The sequence below is a fragment of the Sinocyclocheilus anshuiensis genome, unplaced genomic scaffold, assembly GCF_001515605.1.
Source record: "Sinocyclocheilus anshuiensis isolate Anshui unplaced genomic scaffold, SAMN03320099.WGS_v1.1 scaffold392, whole genome shotgun sequence".
NCBI classification, from domain to species: domain Eukaryota; kingdom Metazoa; phylum Chordata; class Actinopteri; order Cypriniformes; family Cyprinidae; genus Sinocyclocheilus; species Sinocyclocheilus anshuiensis.
The window spans coordinates 4,014,001-4,029,560 of NW_015557091.1; the positions used below are offsets into that span (position 1 = coordinate 4,014,001).

At 36.1% G+C, this 15,560-nt stretch overlaps 1 protein-coding gene across 6 annotated transcripts in view; it reads right to left on the reverse strand.

Annotated features, from left to right (window-relative positions):
• Positions 1 to 15,560, reverse strand: part of LOC107677304 (phospholipid phosphatase-related protein type 5-like) — a 61,928-nt gene that overhangs the window by 19,631 nt on the left and 26,737 nt on the right. For 4 of the 6 annotated variants that reach the window (XM_016472172.1, XM_016472173.1, XM_016472169.1 and 1 more), the window contains 2 exons: positions 15,201 to 15,333; positions 10,330 to 10,580 (listed from right to left, as the gene is read on the reverse strand). In XM_016472172.1, coding sequence (XP_016327658.1) covers positions 10,330 to 10,580; positions 15,201 to 15,333 — 384 coding nt within the window. Of the gene's footprint in view, positions 1 to 10,329; positions 10,581 to 15,051; positions 15,076 to 15,200; positions 15,334 to 15,560 lie in introns of all 6 variants that reach the window. The other 2 variants (XM_016472171.1, XM_016472168.1) reach the window with 1 other exon arrangement.

Sequence of the window (15,560 nt, forward strand, 5' to 3'; positions counted from 1 at the left end):
TCACATAATTTTGAAGCAAAAACTCTAGACTTCAAGATCCAGTTCTCAAAAGTCTTGTGAGCAAATGTTCTGTATACGTTTTATGGCCTTATTTCAGTGACTTTAAAATTTTAGTTTTTCACTAAGCACGCATAAACGGTGTTTTCTCAAAAACACAATTGCATACATTCATGCTGCACACATTATTGTAGCCCAGTTTGTGCTGATTACAGTGTTATTAAACTTTAGACATTAAAATGTTTGTAAGCAACTGAAAAAAGCACAAATGTCAGGGCATGTCAAAATTTTTCCAGGGTCCCAAAATACCCTCGGACCCCAGAGGGTTAAGATACAAGTGGATGCAAGTCAGGTTGGTGCTGGAGTGGTTTTGTTGCAAACTGGTGAGACTGGACTTGATCACCCTGTTTGTTTCTTTTCCCGTAAGTTTAATACTTATCAGAAGAACTACTCTGTAATTGAGAAATAAGCATTATCCTTAATTTGGGCTCTTCAGTACTTTGACGTATATGTGGGTGGAGGATTGACTGTTGAAGTTTACGCTGATCATAACCCTTTAACGTTTTTGCATTCTTTACAGTCCCCAAGTCAGCGGTTAATGCGTTGGATTCTATTTTTACAGCCTTACAGCTTAACTATAAAACATATCAAAGGAGCTGATAATGTAGTGGCAGATGCGTTATCTCGTGTTCCTGACCCTTATGAATAGTGTACTGTTGTGTTGGAACAGTTTCTGTTTTTCCTTTGCTCTCTTTGCTGTCTTAAATTGCTTACAAGATCCAGATTGCTGGGGGTAAGGAGGTAGCTTGGGAAAATTGAGATGACCATGAGAACACAAATACACTGGGGGAGGAAGGATGCCATGAAAAAAAAAAGTGAATTAAAAGAAAGTAGTACTTTTTTTATTATTTATTTCTGGTGTTTGGAGGATCTGTGTTGGTTGCAGGGTCTTTTGGGGGGGGGGGGGGGGTTAAAATGGACTCTGTGAAACAATGGATTGGGAACTATTGCTTGTTGTAGGCATCTGTGCAAGAGTCTACCGGAGCGCTCACGGGATATGGAGGTTAATCGCCGCACCGGAGGAGTTCCCATTTTGATTCATCTCTCCCTAGATCGGACGTTTGGGTGTTGAGTTTTGCTATTGGTGTTTGTTTGGGCTGTTGTTATTGGTACTACTTACAAGCACTTGCCGACATACTGACTATCACCTACACTAATTACATGTTATTTTTTTCTTTATAGCTAAATAAATTTGTTTTGTTAAGCAGTGGTTGGTTGCGGCATCTCCATGATTTTTTTGTTGCGATCTTAGGAAAAGAATCGTAACACCAGTCATTAAAATAACATGTAAATATCCTCCAAAATGCATATCATTCCGACCACACAAACCTCATGATTTGAGATGCAGATACGATGTCAACGTAAATGCATCAGGTTATTCAGGCCAGAAATGTAAACCTTTCTCCTCCCAAACCAAACTATGTCAACATACAGACACTCAGAAACTCCGCAATCACGGATGGAATCGAACACCAATTGTCATATAGGGCAAAAAGAGCATAAACACAGTGACCGAAAGAACTTTAGCAGCCTGCTGTTGTTATGGTTACATCCTCAGGTGAATGTGACTTGTTTGCGAGCATCTATTTGTGACTAGGTGAAAATATGTGCTCTGACTAACTTACAATCTAACTTCTGTTACAGATGCATTTTTTTTTTGAAAATGTTGAAACATTCATAATGTCATATGTAGAATTAAAGCTGCTTTGTTAATATACATGGTTTCAAAACTTATTCTGAACTAATACACTCTTTTATACATGATTCTTTTAAGAACTGTTTACTGAAAGGTTCTTTGGGGAACCAAAAAAATGGCTCTTCTATGGCATTTGCTGTGAAAGACCCCTTGAAAACATTTCTTTTTAACTGTACAAAGTCCATTAGCAAATTTGCAGGTTGAGAATACAGAGATTTTAGGGTGTGAATTAAAGGAATAGTTCACTCAAAAGTTGTTCCAAACCTGAATGTGTTTCTTTCTTCCGTTGAACTCAAAGTTATTTTGAAGAAGGTTGGTAACCAAACAGGTAGCCATTGACTTCCATAGTATTTTTCCCCCCATATGGAAGTCAATGGCTACCAGCAACTGTTTGGTTACACACATTCTTCAAAATAACTTATTTTGTGTTCAACAGAATAAAGAAACTCATACTGGTTTGGAACAACTTTAGGTTGAGTAACTGACAACAGAATTTTCATTTTTAGTTGAATTATCCTTTTTATAGATGAGTCCTTTGAATGGATATAGGCATGTCATTGTGTGTGTGAGCATGTACGCTCTCAGGGACGCTCACGAGCCAGCGAACAGTTATTCAACACTCATTTAGATCAGTCAGGTAAAGACAGAGTGGCCAAAACAAGCCTATCCATCCAGAGAGAGATTTGTGTTGTGACTTTGTAAGTCACGTCATTGCAAGTGAATGAGAAAAATGGACAAATGTGGGACAGTCCTGCCGACTCATTCGGAATCAGAATCAGAATCCGAATCAGAAGAGCTTTATTACCAAGTATGTTTACACACACAAGGAATTTGACTTGACGACAGGAGCTTCCAATGTAGAAGAAAGTACAAACATAGTGCAGACATACATAGGAATAACACAGTAGGGATGTCTGCGTTTGAACAACACAGCTGTACCTCCGACTAGAATGTCCAACAAAACGTCCGAATAATCAAAAACCGGAAAAATGTTGTCTGGGATGTGCTGCTTAATGTTAAGGAGTTCGTCTCTGGTAAAACTTATAGAAGAAGAATGACAAAACACAGAACAAACAAACAAAAACAATAGAAGAATCGCGGAGCTCAGCGTCCTTGCTGCCATTTGCGGCGCCATGCTGGTATCGAATTCATTCTGGTGTATGCATGTGTGTCAGCGCTGAAGGTCATAGATAATCAACCATCACTCCTGAGGAGACGCCACACAAAGACAGTAATTGTTACCTTGCACGAGTTGGAGACGCTACAGTGCCGTCTCGCTCTTTCAGAGTCTCTCTCTTGGATTCAAAGTTCATGGTCACATTGTGACCTGATTTTATTCTGTCTCCAGGAGGATTTGGGGTGAGCAAGCATTTTTGGTGTCCTCAAATCTCAATATGAATGACTGTATTTTGGGAGGATATAAACCAGACAGATCAGACAAATTAATTCAGACTCAAATCTCATACAAAATACAGTTAATGCACTTCCAATGGATGTGTATGTGGCAAGGCATTCTGGAGGTTTTAAAAACAGAAATATGAAGTTCATATTTTCGTTACAGTATTTACATAGTGTTATTTAAGCAGTGAAGTCATTTGTCGTCATCTAATGCTCACTTTCAACTCTCAATTATTCTTTAAAAACAAAGAATTTAATAATGTTAATTAAATAAAATCTTTAGCAAATCTCAAAATGAATATGACATTTTTATAGCGTACATTATAATATTGTGATGCCTAAATTTATTTGTAGCATTTAAAATGATTGATTTTAATTATTTAGTATTTTATTTTTAATCTATTTGTACAAAACAATATAGAATTTTAATATCAGCCAACTTTGGGGTCTGTAAGATTTTAAAAAAAAAATTGAAATTAAGTTTCTTATGCTCACCCAGACTGCATTTCTTTGATAAAAAATACAGTAAATATGTGAAAGTGCTCAAGAAATATTATCAATGTTGAAAATAGTTGTGCTGAATAATATTAATTACATAAAAACTCAGGATTCTTTGATAAATCGAAAGCTCAAAAAACGGCATTTATTTGAAATATATATTTTTTTTGCATGAATGTAAAAGTCTTTACTGTCAATTTTGATCAATTTAATGCATCCTTGCTGAATAAAACTAATAATTTCTTTAAGAAAAAAAATGGTACTAACCTCAAACTTTTAAACGGTACTTTAATTTAATAACAGTTTATCGCTATTTTATCTGTTTCACTTAGGAGTATGTCAGACTAAAAAATAAAATGGGTTGTGAGTATTTTTGCATGTCAACTTTTCCTGTGTCCTACATTTTTCATGTGTGATTCAGGAACTGGTTGAGTCCTCAGTCATCTGCCTTTAGGGCTTCTGTCAAAAACCATGTAGACTTTTTGAACGTGACAAAATGTCATCTCACAGGTCAAGGGCAAAGCCTCTGGACTGCCTCAAAGCTGCAAAGAGTAAGTTGTCAAAATATAAATTTTACACTGTTGCACAGCAGTGAAGTTCTTTCCCGAGAGATACTGTGTGTCCTTCCTCTTGGGCCGAGTGGGCATCGGCTGTGATATGCTTTCATTTACATCATCTGAAGGCCTAAAAGACATTTTTATTGTATTTGTGACAGCTATCATGTTCAGGATTGAGAACATTATCTGTTCAAAGACTTTATCAAACTGTCTCAGTTTGCCTTGATAGTTTTTGAAGAAAGCCAATCTCCCACGGGAGTCTGACAAAGTCATGAAACTCTGGAAATGGACTGACTGACGATATCCTGCCAACTATTCTGACTTCATTTGCCACCTCATTCGTCAAACCTGAAAAAAGTGTTAATGTGTGTTTGCAGCTCTGTTCCAAAAACTAGTGAGCTGCTCCATACTTAGACTGCAGACTCATAAGTGTCAATAAATTTAAATTTATTCATTAAATTTCCAAATATCTTTACATTTTTTAAGCGTTCTTGAGCACCAAATCATAATATTAGAAAGATTATATTAAAATAATAAACAGTTCTTTTAAGTTGTAATATTTCACAATATTACTGTTTTATGTTGTTTGGCAAACATAAGACAATTCTTTCAAAATATATATAAAAAAAAAAACTTACTTTTGAACGGTTGTGTATATTTTTTTATTTTAGATATTTTTAATCACTACATTTCAGTACTAAATTAAAAAATATTCATAATTACGAATTACGGTTTCTCTCAATACCTCCATTTTTCAAAAATGCATTCTGCATGAACTTAAAACTGCTTGAAGCTGTTAAACACTATTACACATAACCAATTGTTTTCAATGTAACAAACTAAATCAGCCTTCACCAAAAAAAAAAAGCAACTGCAGTCACATATTCAGTGTGGAGCATTTAGTCCAGATTATCAACCTGTTTAAGGCTCTAATTAATCATGAATTTAGCTAACTTTTGATTCTGCAGAACATACAAGTTAAAACAACATCTCCATACTTCAAGACCTACATGCAAAGCAGGACTGATCGGCTCATTTGATTGGAAAAACATGTCCGTTCAAAGACACCTTGCAGGAAGTCAAAAATTCTAAGTTCTCTGACACGGTAGAGCACATCCTACAGACACTAATCGGAATCCTCTTGTGTCTACATTAATAATAATCAAACCTCCCAGGACACTGTGATTCTTTCAGAGTTCTAGTCATCAGGGCTCGGCTCGACTAACGGCCGGCATTAGATATTCTCTCCGTATGTAGTGAGATTTCCTTGTGGGCACATCTGGAGCGGCATCATTGATGAAAAAGATAGCTCATTACTTGATTTTTGGATTCTGTCCTTCATAGTCTTCTCACCTGTTCTGGACGTCTCGCATCCTAACCGGGTCATTGTGGCTAATTAGACCATGAAGTGGAAAAATTAAGGGCCACAAAAGTGGTTATTAAAATGGAAATGAATAAGTAAAAGAGCTGAAAGGGCCAGCTCATATGTAATCAGATTTTTGGGCTGGTTAGCGCTTAACTTGCTGCCCATTTCTAAAATGATTTGCTTGTTGTAACATAATTTCATGGGGTTTTTTTGCACAGACAAGCAGCAAAATTCTGATTCCAAAAACGGTATTAAAATCTGATCTGAAAGTGTTTCAGTCTGAATGGTCAGATCACTCAAATGATTTTTACAAAATTTTAAAATAAATCAGTTTAAAATTTTGAAAAATCAGTTAGATCCGATTTAATGTAGTTTTTTTTTTTTAATAATTCATGATACACAAAGCACAGTAGAAAAAAAATTATATATATATCCCGTATGAGAAAGGTCCACACACAACCTTTATATTGACATTAAACCTTTTCACACCAATCCAACTCTCATTTCCTTTCTCAACGGCAATACTTACTGCTGAAAGATGCTGCTGATAATTACCACTTTTTCTACTGCCTATTACTAGAAAAAAAGTCCTTGTCACAAACGACTGTGTTCATTCTATAGTGCTTTGTGTCACATCTGTGCTTGATCAGGCTATAGGCAGACTCCAAATGAAGCTCCTGTGAATTTGCATCTGCATTTCAAACGCAGCCTTGCGTTGTGCCATCTCTCCTGGATGTACTCAAGATAAGCATGCTTCATGACAATCACTATAAGACGCAGAGATATACATACCAATGATTTGCACTGGCCATTAAAAATTCAAACCAAGTGGTGCTCGCTATAAGAAGAGCCGAATCACCTTCATATGCCTGCTGTATTTAAACATCAGCTCAAAGTCAAAAGCAGATTGACAGTTGTCACTCTACATCACATTCATTAATGGCAGTAAGTGTGAAGAGCAGAATAAGATGTGCTTTGAAAATCCTTCTTGAAGAACTTCAAAGCTAATGACTTTCCAAGGACGGGCAAATAACATTACAGGGTCCAAGTTACACGAACAACTGTAATTGTATAAAGTTTGGAGGAAAGGTTTGACTATTTTAATTGACATGGCATCTATTAATACAGGGCTTTTTGGGGGAACCTCAAAAAAATTTATATAAAACACAAGACACAATGCAGAACCTAAAGACGTCCACCTGCATGGTGTATAGCAGTGCTTTAAAAAGGGACACATTTAAAAACAACTTTTCCAAGTAAATTATACCATGGAAACAGTGTAACAGCTAAAGCACAGCATGTTAATTAATCCATCACGACTAAAAATATCAAAACTAAATAAAGAAAAAAATATTGGTGTTTTAAATAGGGATACACTTAAAGACAACTTTTCCATGGTTTTACCATGGAAACAGGCTAACAAAACGTTAATTAAACCATCATTGCTATAAATATCAAAACTAAATAAAAAAAAATCTAGACTCCTGACACGCCAATAAAAGCTTTCAACAATGCATTTGCATCATTTCTTTCAAATAAATAAATATATACACAGACACACACACACATCATGATTGTTAATATTCTGTAAAAAATGTGCCTTATTTTAAAAAAGGGGATGTTTTACACATGCATTTGCATTATTTCTTTCAAATAAATAAATATACACTCACACACACATATACAGTGGGTACGGAAAGTATTCAGACCCCCTTAAATTTTTCACTCTTTGTTATATTGCAGCCATTTGCTAAAATCATTTAAGTTAATTTTTTTTCCTCAATGTGCACACAGCACCCCATATTGACAGAAAAACACAGAATTGTTGACATTTTTGCAAATTTATTAAAAAAGAAAAACTGAAATATCACATGGTCCTAAGTATTCAGACCCTTTGCTGTGACACTCATATATTTAACTCAGGTGCTGTCCATTTCTTCTGATTATCCTTGAGATATATATATATATATAGTCAAGGTATGCACTGGGCGGCTGAAAAATATCAAGAACTGATTCACTGATAAACTGAATCTAATCATCCAACATGATCACCATAATATTTGCATATTTTTACACAAATTATAAACAGATTGGCAGATTATATATTAAAAACTTTCACAAGGTTCCTTTGACAATACTATGTTATGGCCTCAACACACTTTTACCATAATGCATGATTTGTAAACTAGTATATTTTGATGTTTGTATCATATAACAAACTCCACATGTATGGCTTTTCTGATGTTGTAAACTTGCTCGTTTGCTCACCTGGTACAGGTGTTGGTGGTACGTTATTTTTAAACCTGATTAACCTTTAAGTGCCACTAACTGGACATTACATTTCCGAACCGTCATGATACATACAACAACTAGTGTGATAAAATGTTGCCAGAATCATGCTCATCTGTTTAAATCAGGGGTCGGCAACCTTTTGGGCATGAAGTGCCATTTTTAATTTTTCTGGTTAACCACTGTGCCCTCTGAGTTGGCACGCATGCCATAGGTTGGCGACTCCTGGTTTAGATAAAACTGAACACTTTTACTTGGACATTTCACTTTGAAAGTGTTGCAAGACATGTAAGAAGCAATGCAATATTTTGTAGGGGTGCTCCGATCAGGATTTTTGAGGCTGATCACTGATCGCCGATCACAGGAAGCAGTATCTGCCGATACCGATCGCCAATACCGATCTTCTTAAAGGAGATCATTAAAGGAGATCAGATGCTTTTTTAAAGATCATTATTTTGTGTATTTGGTGTAACAGAATATGTTGACATGCTTTAATGTTCAAAAAACACATTATTTTTCAAATACTACATTATTGTAGGTCCTCTATGCCCCGCCTCTCTCAAACACGTCATTTTCTACAAAGTCCCTCCTTCTGACAAGCGCAGTCTGCTCTGATTGGCCAGCTGACCCAGTCCAGTGCACTCGTCGGAAATGTACCGCCCCTTACCATAATCGCGAGCTTCATCTTTCAAAATAAATGTAAAGACAGTAAATAATGTCATTACTTTTACCATCAGTCCGAAAGGGGAACAGAAGTTAGGTGACATGTTGGGGGGGATTTTTTAATTTGAGGGGTGGAGGGGGGCATTTTATTGACATTTTTCAAATATATATATTTATCTGACCTAAATGTTTGATGATCATGCAGTGCATTTGTTTTTACAATCGTGCGATTGTTGCACAATAGCTTACACACAGCACAAGCCTGATTTTGTGAGCTGTATGTGAGGCGGCCTTTTACACAGTGTTCACACATACTCCGTTTGCAGTGCGTATGCAGTCCATGTGCGGTACATGAGTGGTGCAGAAGCAGCACAGACTCATTGTGCTTTCACACAGGAGTCTGTTCCTGATCCGTGGCTGTTTACCACAAACACAACATTTATCCATTATTTTGATTTCAAATCCAAACATTGTTACTGAATTACCTATATTGTACTGTGGTACAGTTATGGAGGCACTTCATAATGCAGAGGTCAACTGCCTGCTCTGCCAATAGTTAGAAATGGCACTATAGTATGCAGTGTTTAATAAACAGCTGTTTTTCTAAACTCTGCTGAGGTGAAATTCAGTGCAGTCATGTATCGTGATACGTATCGTATCGTGGCCCCTGTATCGTGATACGTATCGAATTGTGACTTTGCTGGTGATACACAGCCCTACGCAGTACACGTAGCAAGTTTTTTTTTTATTATATAATAGATAAAAAGAAAACCGATAGATATAATAGAAAAAGAATAGAGAAAGCTAGTGTTAGAAGTCTTTTTTTTTTTAAATAAAAAAGAAAACAAATAGATAAAATAGAATTAGAATAGAGAGTGCTAGAATTAGAGGGTCAAATAAAGATGGAAGAGATGTGTTTTTAGCCGCTTCTTGAAGATGGCTAAGGACTCACTCAGCTGCTCGGATTGAGTTAATTTAAATTACTTTTTTAACGTTTCCAAACTTTCTAAATTAAAACTTACCATTGACAGAAACAGTCAGCTCTACTGCCTTTTCTTTTGCATTTAAATCTTTATTACAAGCAAAACTTTGTTTTCCTACCTCCATGAGTGCATCTATTATTGTTTATCTAGAAGTGCTCTTTTCCTTTAAGCCTAGCCAAAAAGTCATATGTGTTGACTGTGAAACACAGTAGACTTACATTATGTGCATTTATGGTGTAATTGCTACATTTTCGTGTCAATCCAAGTTCATATTTACCGCAAACAATGCGCTGTCACTTTAATTCAGCGCTTGCAGCACAGCAATAGACTCAACAATCTCTGCACTGCTGCAGACGCACCGCTCCTGGAACACACTGCCGGACCGCAACCGTGTGCAGTGTGAACACTTTATAAACCAGGTTTATATCTGAGAGTGCGCGTCCGGTTTTGTGCAAGAGCAAAGGAAATCCACGTGCGAGCGGGGAAATTCGCGCTCACGCATTATATTAACCTACCTTCGCGCTACAACAATGCACTCTCGACATTTGCCATTAAAATAACGCCCTATTTAATCCGTTAACTTGAGCGCGAGACTGAGACTGTGCCGCTGCATGTCGTGTCAATCCTCTCACGGCAGGCATCAGCTTGAGATCATTTTTTTGAGATCGGCCTTTTTAGAGACCGCCGATCAATCATCCCAATGCGATTATCTGCCGATAGTGATCGGTAGCCGATCAATCGGAGCACCCCTAATATTTTGCAACAACGTCACCACAGGCACGTTTTTCCAATGAGGATGGGTTGGACTGATGAGATACTCACAGCCATATAGACAGCAGCGTACACGCTGAGCGCCGCCTCTTTGGAAGGGAAGGTCTTGCGTGCACGCAGGATGTCGTCCTCGTTGCCGGTGCAGGCTTCCTGATGGCTGATGTAGCGAAGAGCTTGCTGGCAACCCAGAGCTGTATAGTTGGGCTTACACAGTGTCAGGAAATGAGGGGCCAGGTTCCCCGTTACCACCTGACCAGCGTTCACAAAGATGTCAGTGGTGAAAAGGCCAAACATGTATACACCTATGGAGAAGAAAACAGATCCAGATACCAATTACTACAAAAACATGAAAACAAAAACTTTCATTCTCTTATTTTTGTGAATTTACTATTACCATATATCTACCATAAACGCTTCCTATATTTGATATTAAAATTCCCTGCCTTTATTTGACATTAAAAGTATGTAATCCCTTAAAGAGAATCCATCAACATGGGACTTAAAGTATGTATTTCACAAACGTGACCTGGAAAATTGGTTCAATTATTCAGCGGTCGCGCTCAGCCTGTTTATGTGGGCTCGGTTAGCACAGCGCGTACCAGAACCGAAATTTCGTACTTAAGCACATTAAGGGGATGGATTCGACTAAGCCTAGGTGATCTCCACAGTGGCACACATTTCGCCGCTGAGCTGTGAGGACGCATTAGAGGAGCTAATGTACTGAGCTAATGAGCTAATAACCAAACTTCATAACTGAACCTCATAATTGAGTCTCTCTCATCGCCGCTCTGTAAACCAAACCATAATACCTCAAATAAAAGAGCTCAAACATTGGATGTGCATGTTATTGACAAACCAAATTCAATTATATTTTACATAATAGAATTATTACATAATAATTTTCTTATAATTATCAATGTTGAAAAGTTTTTGCTGCTTAACATTTTTGTGATACATATTTTCATGATTCTTTGATGAATAATAAGTTGAAAAGAACAGCATTTATTTGAAAAGACATTCATAATATTATAATTGTCTTTACTGTCACTTCAGTTCATTTAAAGCATAACATTTTTATTCCTTTTTATTTAGTATCTTTCTTACCCCAAATTTTTGAATGGTAGAGTATGTATGTTTAGCCCTATGAACGCCCTCATTGTCAAAAATCTGAACAAAACTATGCAAAGTCAAAGAAAGTGAGCAAGACTTTTTCAATATGGGTAACTGTTTTGTTGGCTCACCACTTGACGATCCTGAAGCAAAACGAGAACCACAGAGCTTGAGGAACCCAAAATCATGATGGACACATCACAAATTAGTCTTCCTCTTCATAATATACCCCCGTGTTCTGAGGAGTTTTACAATGGTAGATATTAGCCGAGGAACAGGAAGTCACCATTGTTTCTGAAAGAGCTCAGTTTTTCTCTTTCACTCCTAAATGTCATGTTCTTTTTGTTTAGAACATCTTTTCAGCTCAACAGAATGACAGGCTTGACAAGGCTATTATTATAGCCATTCAAAGACTTGTGTCAACAATAAGTCATTTTCACAACTGTTGGCAGGTGTATTCAGACAACATTAACAAAGCCCCGTTTAACATGTTTCCCTCTGTAAATACAGTCACTCCGAGGAACGCCTTACAGATTTTTTACGTAACGCAGAGCAAAACAAGTTTGGCAGATGGTTTGGAGAGAAAATATGGTCTAGTTTTATTAAGAGACTTGAGAATGCCAGTTGAAAAAAATTTAGTTTTTGCTTTAGGCTGGAAAAAATATATTTTTCTTTTTTTTTTTTTTACAAAACATGACTTAATTAAATGGCCTGAAATGAAAATAAAAAAAGATTTTACCCAATTGTGACTGTTTTATGAAAAGACATTTTTAACTCCATTACCTTCATAATGATACATTCAGCCTGAGTTCAAATTGTTACAGAAAACATCAGATTTAACATTTCATTGATATAACAGAGGAAGAACAGGAGCTATTTAATGATGCTTTACTGGCACAAACACACTGCTTTGAAGTGTTTTCCGTTTTCATTCGCAATCATTTATGATATCAAGAGTCAATGTGAACCAAGAGTTCTTTTCAGGCAGAGAGATGGGGAAATATTACTGAAAAAGCCTGCCTGAGCTAACCGAGAGTGCACCATGACCCACAGCCATTTTCTAAATTTAATCTCTCCCGAAGAACATCGCAGCGTGACTCATTATGCACATAACACAAGCCAGTGACTCCAGGTCACAAAGCAACTGGTCTCATTCGATGCTTTTCAGTCGAGATGCATCATCAAACCTCAAACAAAACAGGAAGAAACATCATTCTTCAAAATTTTGATTTCAAGCAGCCGCCACAGACTGGAAATCTTCTAGGTGCTTTATCTTTTGAGTTTGAGGTTTGCAAGGACTAAAACTGTAAATCAGATAATAATCAATCAGCACCCAAAAAGAATTTTCTTAGTAAAATAATGTTACAATGAACCATTTTAACATATATAGGATATAAATGGATGATTTGTCCTTTATATTTTTAATAACATTTTGTAGAAGCAATAAGGAAATGTGCTATATTGTGAATATATTTACATACACATAGTAATGTATTTCAAGTTTCATTTATTTGATTGAAAATACAGTAAAAACAGTAATATTGTGAAATATTATTACACTTTAAAATAACTGCTTTCTATTTTAATATATTTTAAAATGTAATTTATTCCTGTGATGCAAAGCTGAAATTTCATTGCTCCAGTCTTCAGTGCCACATGATCCTTCAGAAATCATTCTAATATGCTGATTTGCTGCTCAAGAAACATTTCTTATTATTATTATTGAAAATTGTGCTGTTTAATATTTTTGTGGAAACTGTTATCAATTTTCTTGGTCACATTTGACGAATGGAAAGTAAAAAAAAACAGCATTTATTTGAAAGAGATTTTTTTTGTCACTTTGGATCAATTTAATGTGTCCTTACTGAAAAAAAGTATTAATTTATTAAAATAAATAAATTCTTACTGACTCAAAACTTTTGAATAGTTTTCAAAACCTTAAGTTTTTTTAACCTTATTGCTTAATTGTCGTATCATTACTCACACTTATGTTGTTCCAAACCTCTATGACTTTCCTCAGTTACCAATGAATGTCATTTGGTGTCACTGATGTCAAAAGTAAATGAGATTTGAGAACTGCAATGGATTTTCAATGAATAATGACTTAAATTTTAGTCTCTTTCTACATTTCTGATGAGGTTTGGAACAACATGCGGGTGAGTAAATGATCATACACACAATTTTTGGGTGAACTGTCCCTTTTAGAAAAACCCGGAGCTTGAAATAACTTGCTATATCTCTTTAAAGATAAAAATGTCAAAGATGTAGTCTGTAAACAATCATGACAATGCTTTTGAGGTGCCAAGTGCTGTAAAGTAAAAAAAAAAAAAAAAAAGGTCTCAGATAGATCCGATTTCCCCTGGGCCACACTGACTGCTGCTGAACAGTGACAGATGCTGTCAGTAAAGTAAAGGTGATCTTCTCAGCGACTTGTAGGAGGCTTAGGAACAATTCTGCTTATCTGATTTGTCTTTAAGACCGTTAATGCCGTCAGATGTCCAACAATCCAGCAGCTCGGATGACTTGGCGCAGCAAACTGTGAAAGTATGACTAAAGTACTGTATATTCTACCGGAAAATGCGTCTGTGGTGAATGGGAACCATTTAATGCAGAAATTAATAGGAGATGGAAGTGGATTTTCTCTGAGGATCAGGCTAATAATCCATGACGTTGCTGTTTCTTTATCTCACAAAAACACTAAAGCATTAGAGGGAGAAATTGAGTGAAAAGGGGAAAAAATTTAACTGCGAGAACGAAAGAGCAAGGAAGAGAGACAGACAGTCAGACAGCGCAGATTAAGTCTGGTCTTAAGTATATGTGACGTGGCTGGAGAGGCTTTACTATCATGGTGTTGTAGAGCATGTGAGGTTACACAGCAAAAACACATGTAGATCTTATAGAAGTACAGGTTGTGTTCCCAATATTGATGCACCAAAATTATTTATTTTTTTGCTGTTTCATCTGAATATTTTCTATTGCTGAAATTTTGGTGCATCACTAATTCTAAGAATCCATTTTTTTTGTGTGCAACAAACTGCATTTTGACTAAACCTTAAAGGAACACTACACCCATAAATGAAAATTGTGTCATTTACTTACCCACATGTATTTTCAAACCTACGTTACATTATTTAAACTTCATTTATTTTATTTATTACTTTATTTATCATTTAGAAAACGTATTCTGCTTTTTTCCATAAAACAAACATCCAGTAAAGTGACCATAGCTGTTAAGCTCCAATAAGGTCAAAAAGTACAACAAAAGCAACAAAACAGTAGTCCATTTGTCTTATTTCAAGCATTCTGAAGCCAATTGAGCATTCAAGTCATCCTTTTCATTATTATTATTAATAACATATTATATTTCAGTCTGTTCCTCAAACAACATTACTGTGTGGCTTCAGAATATAGAAATATAGAGCACAAGTCATACTGGACTACTGTTCTTTTAAGGTGCTGTTTTATCCTATTAAGAACTTTCTTTTAGAGATTTTTTTACTTTTTATTTCTCCATTTGTGTTTTACAGAAGTCAGACACGAAGGTAAATGAGAGCAGCTCTTATTTGTCTGAAATGTCTCTATTATAAAATAAAAGTATTTCAAACACCTTCCTACACAGGTTTTAACATAAAATACAAGGGTTTTTGACATTAGTGCACTTACTGTTGGTTGGTGCAACCTCTCTTTCTGTTGAGAGGGACAAAACACATCCAAGTAATTCCCACAGTTTAACTATAAATTGAATGCCAGGGCTGCAAGCACAACGTTCCATAAAAAGATCCATAAAATGAAGTGGAATAGCCGTGACATACCAAGGAAACGGAAATTCCTCCTCACTAATGGGTTGAGGTAACAGCAGTCCCCGGTGATGATGGTCTTCTCTCGACTGTCAAGATCTTTTGATGTGTATTGTATCAAGAACAACACCGTTTCTGTCACGGTTATCTGAAACAGAGCGGAACATCAGAAAATGTGAAACGTCTGAAATAAAATTAACTAATACATTTTCTGAAGAAAATGTGAGTGGTGCTTATTAGTGCAATAAGTTATTACTAGATGGTTTCTTAACGGATCAAGTAATATAGCCCACAATCAAAATCATTTTCGATTTTATTGGTATATAACAGAGTACAGAACCCAAGAAGCTACGAGTGTGTGGAAAGCTACAACTG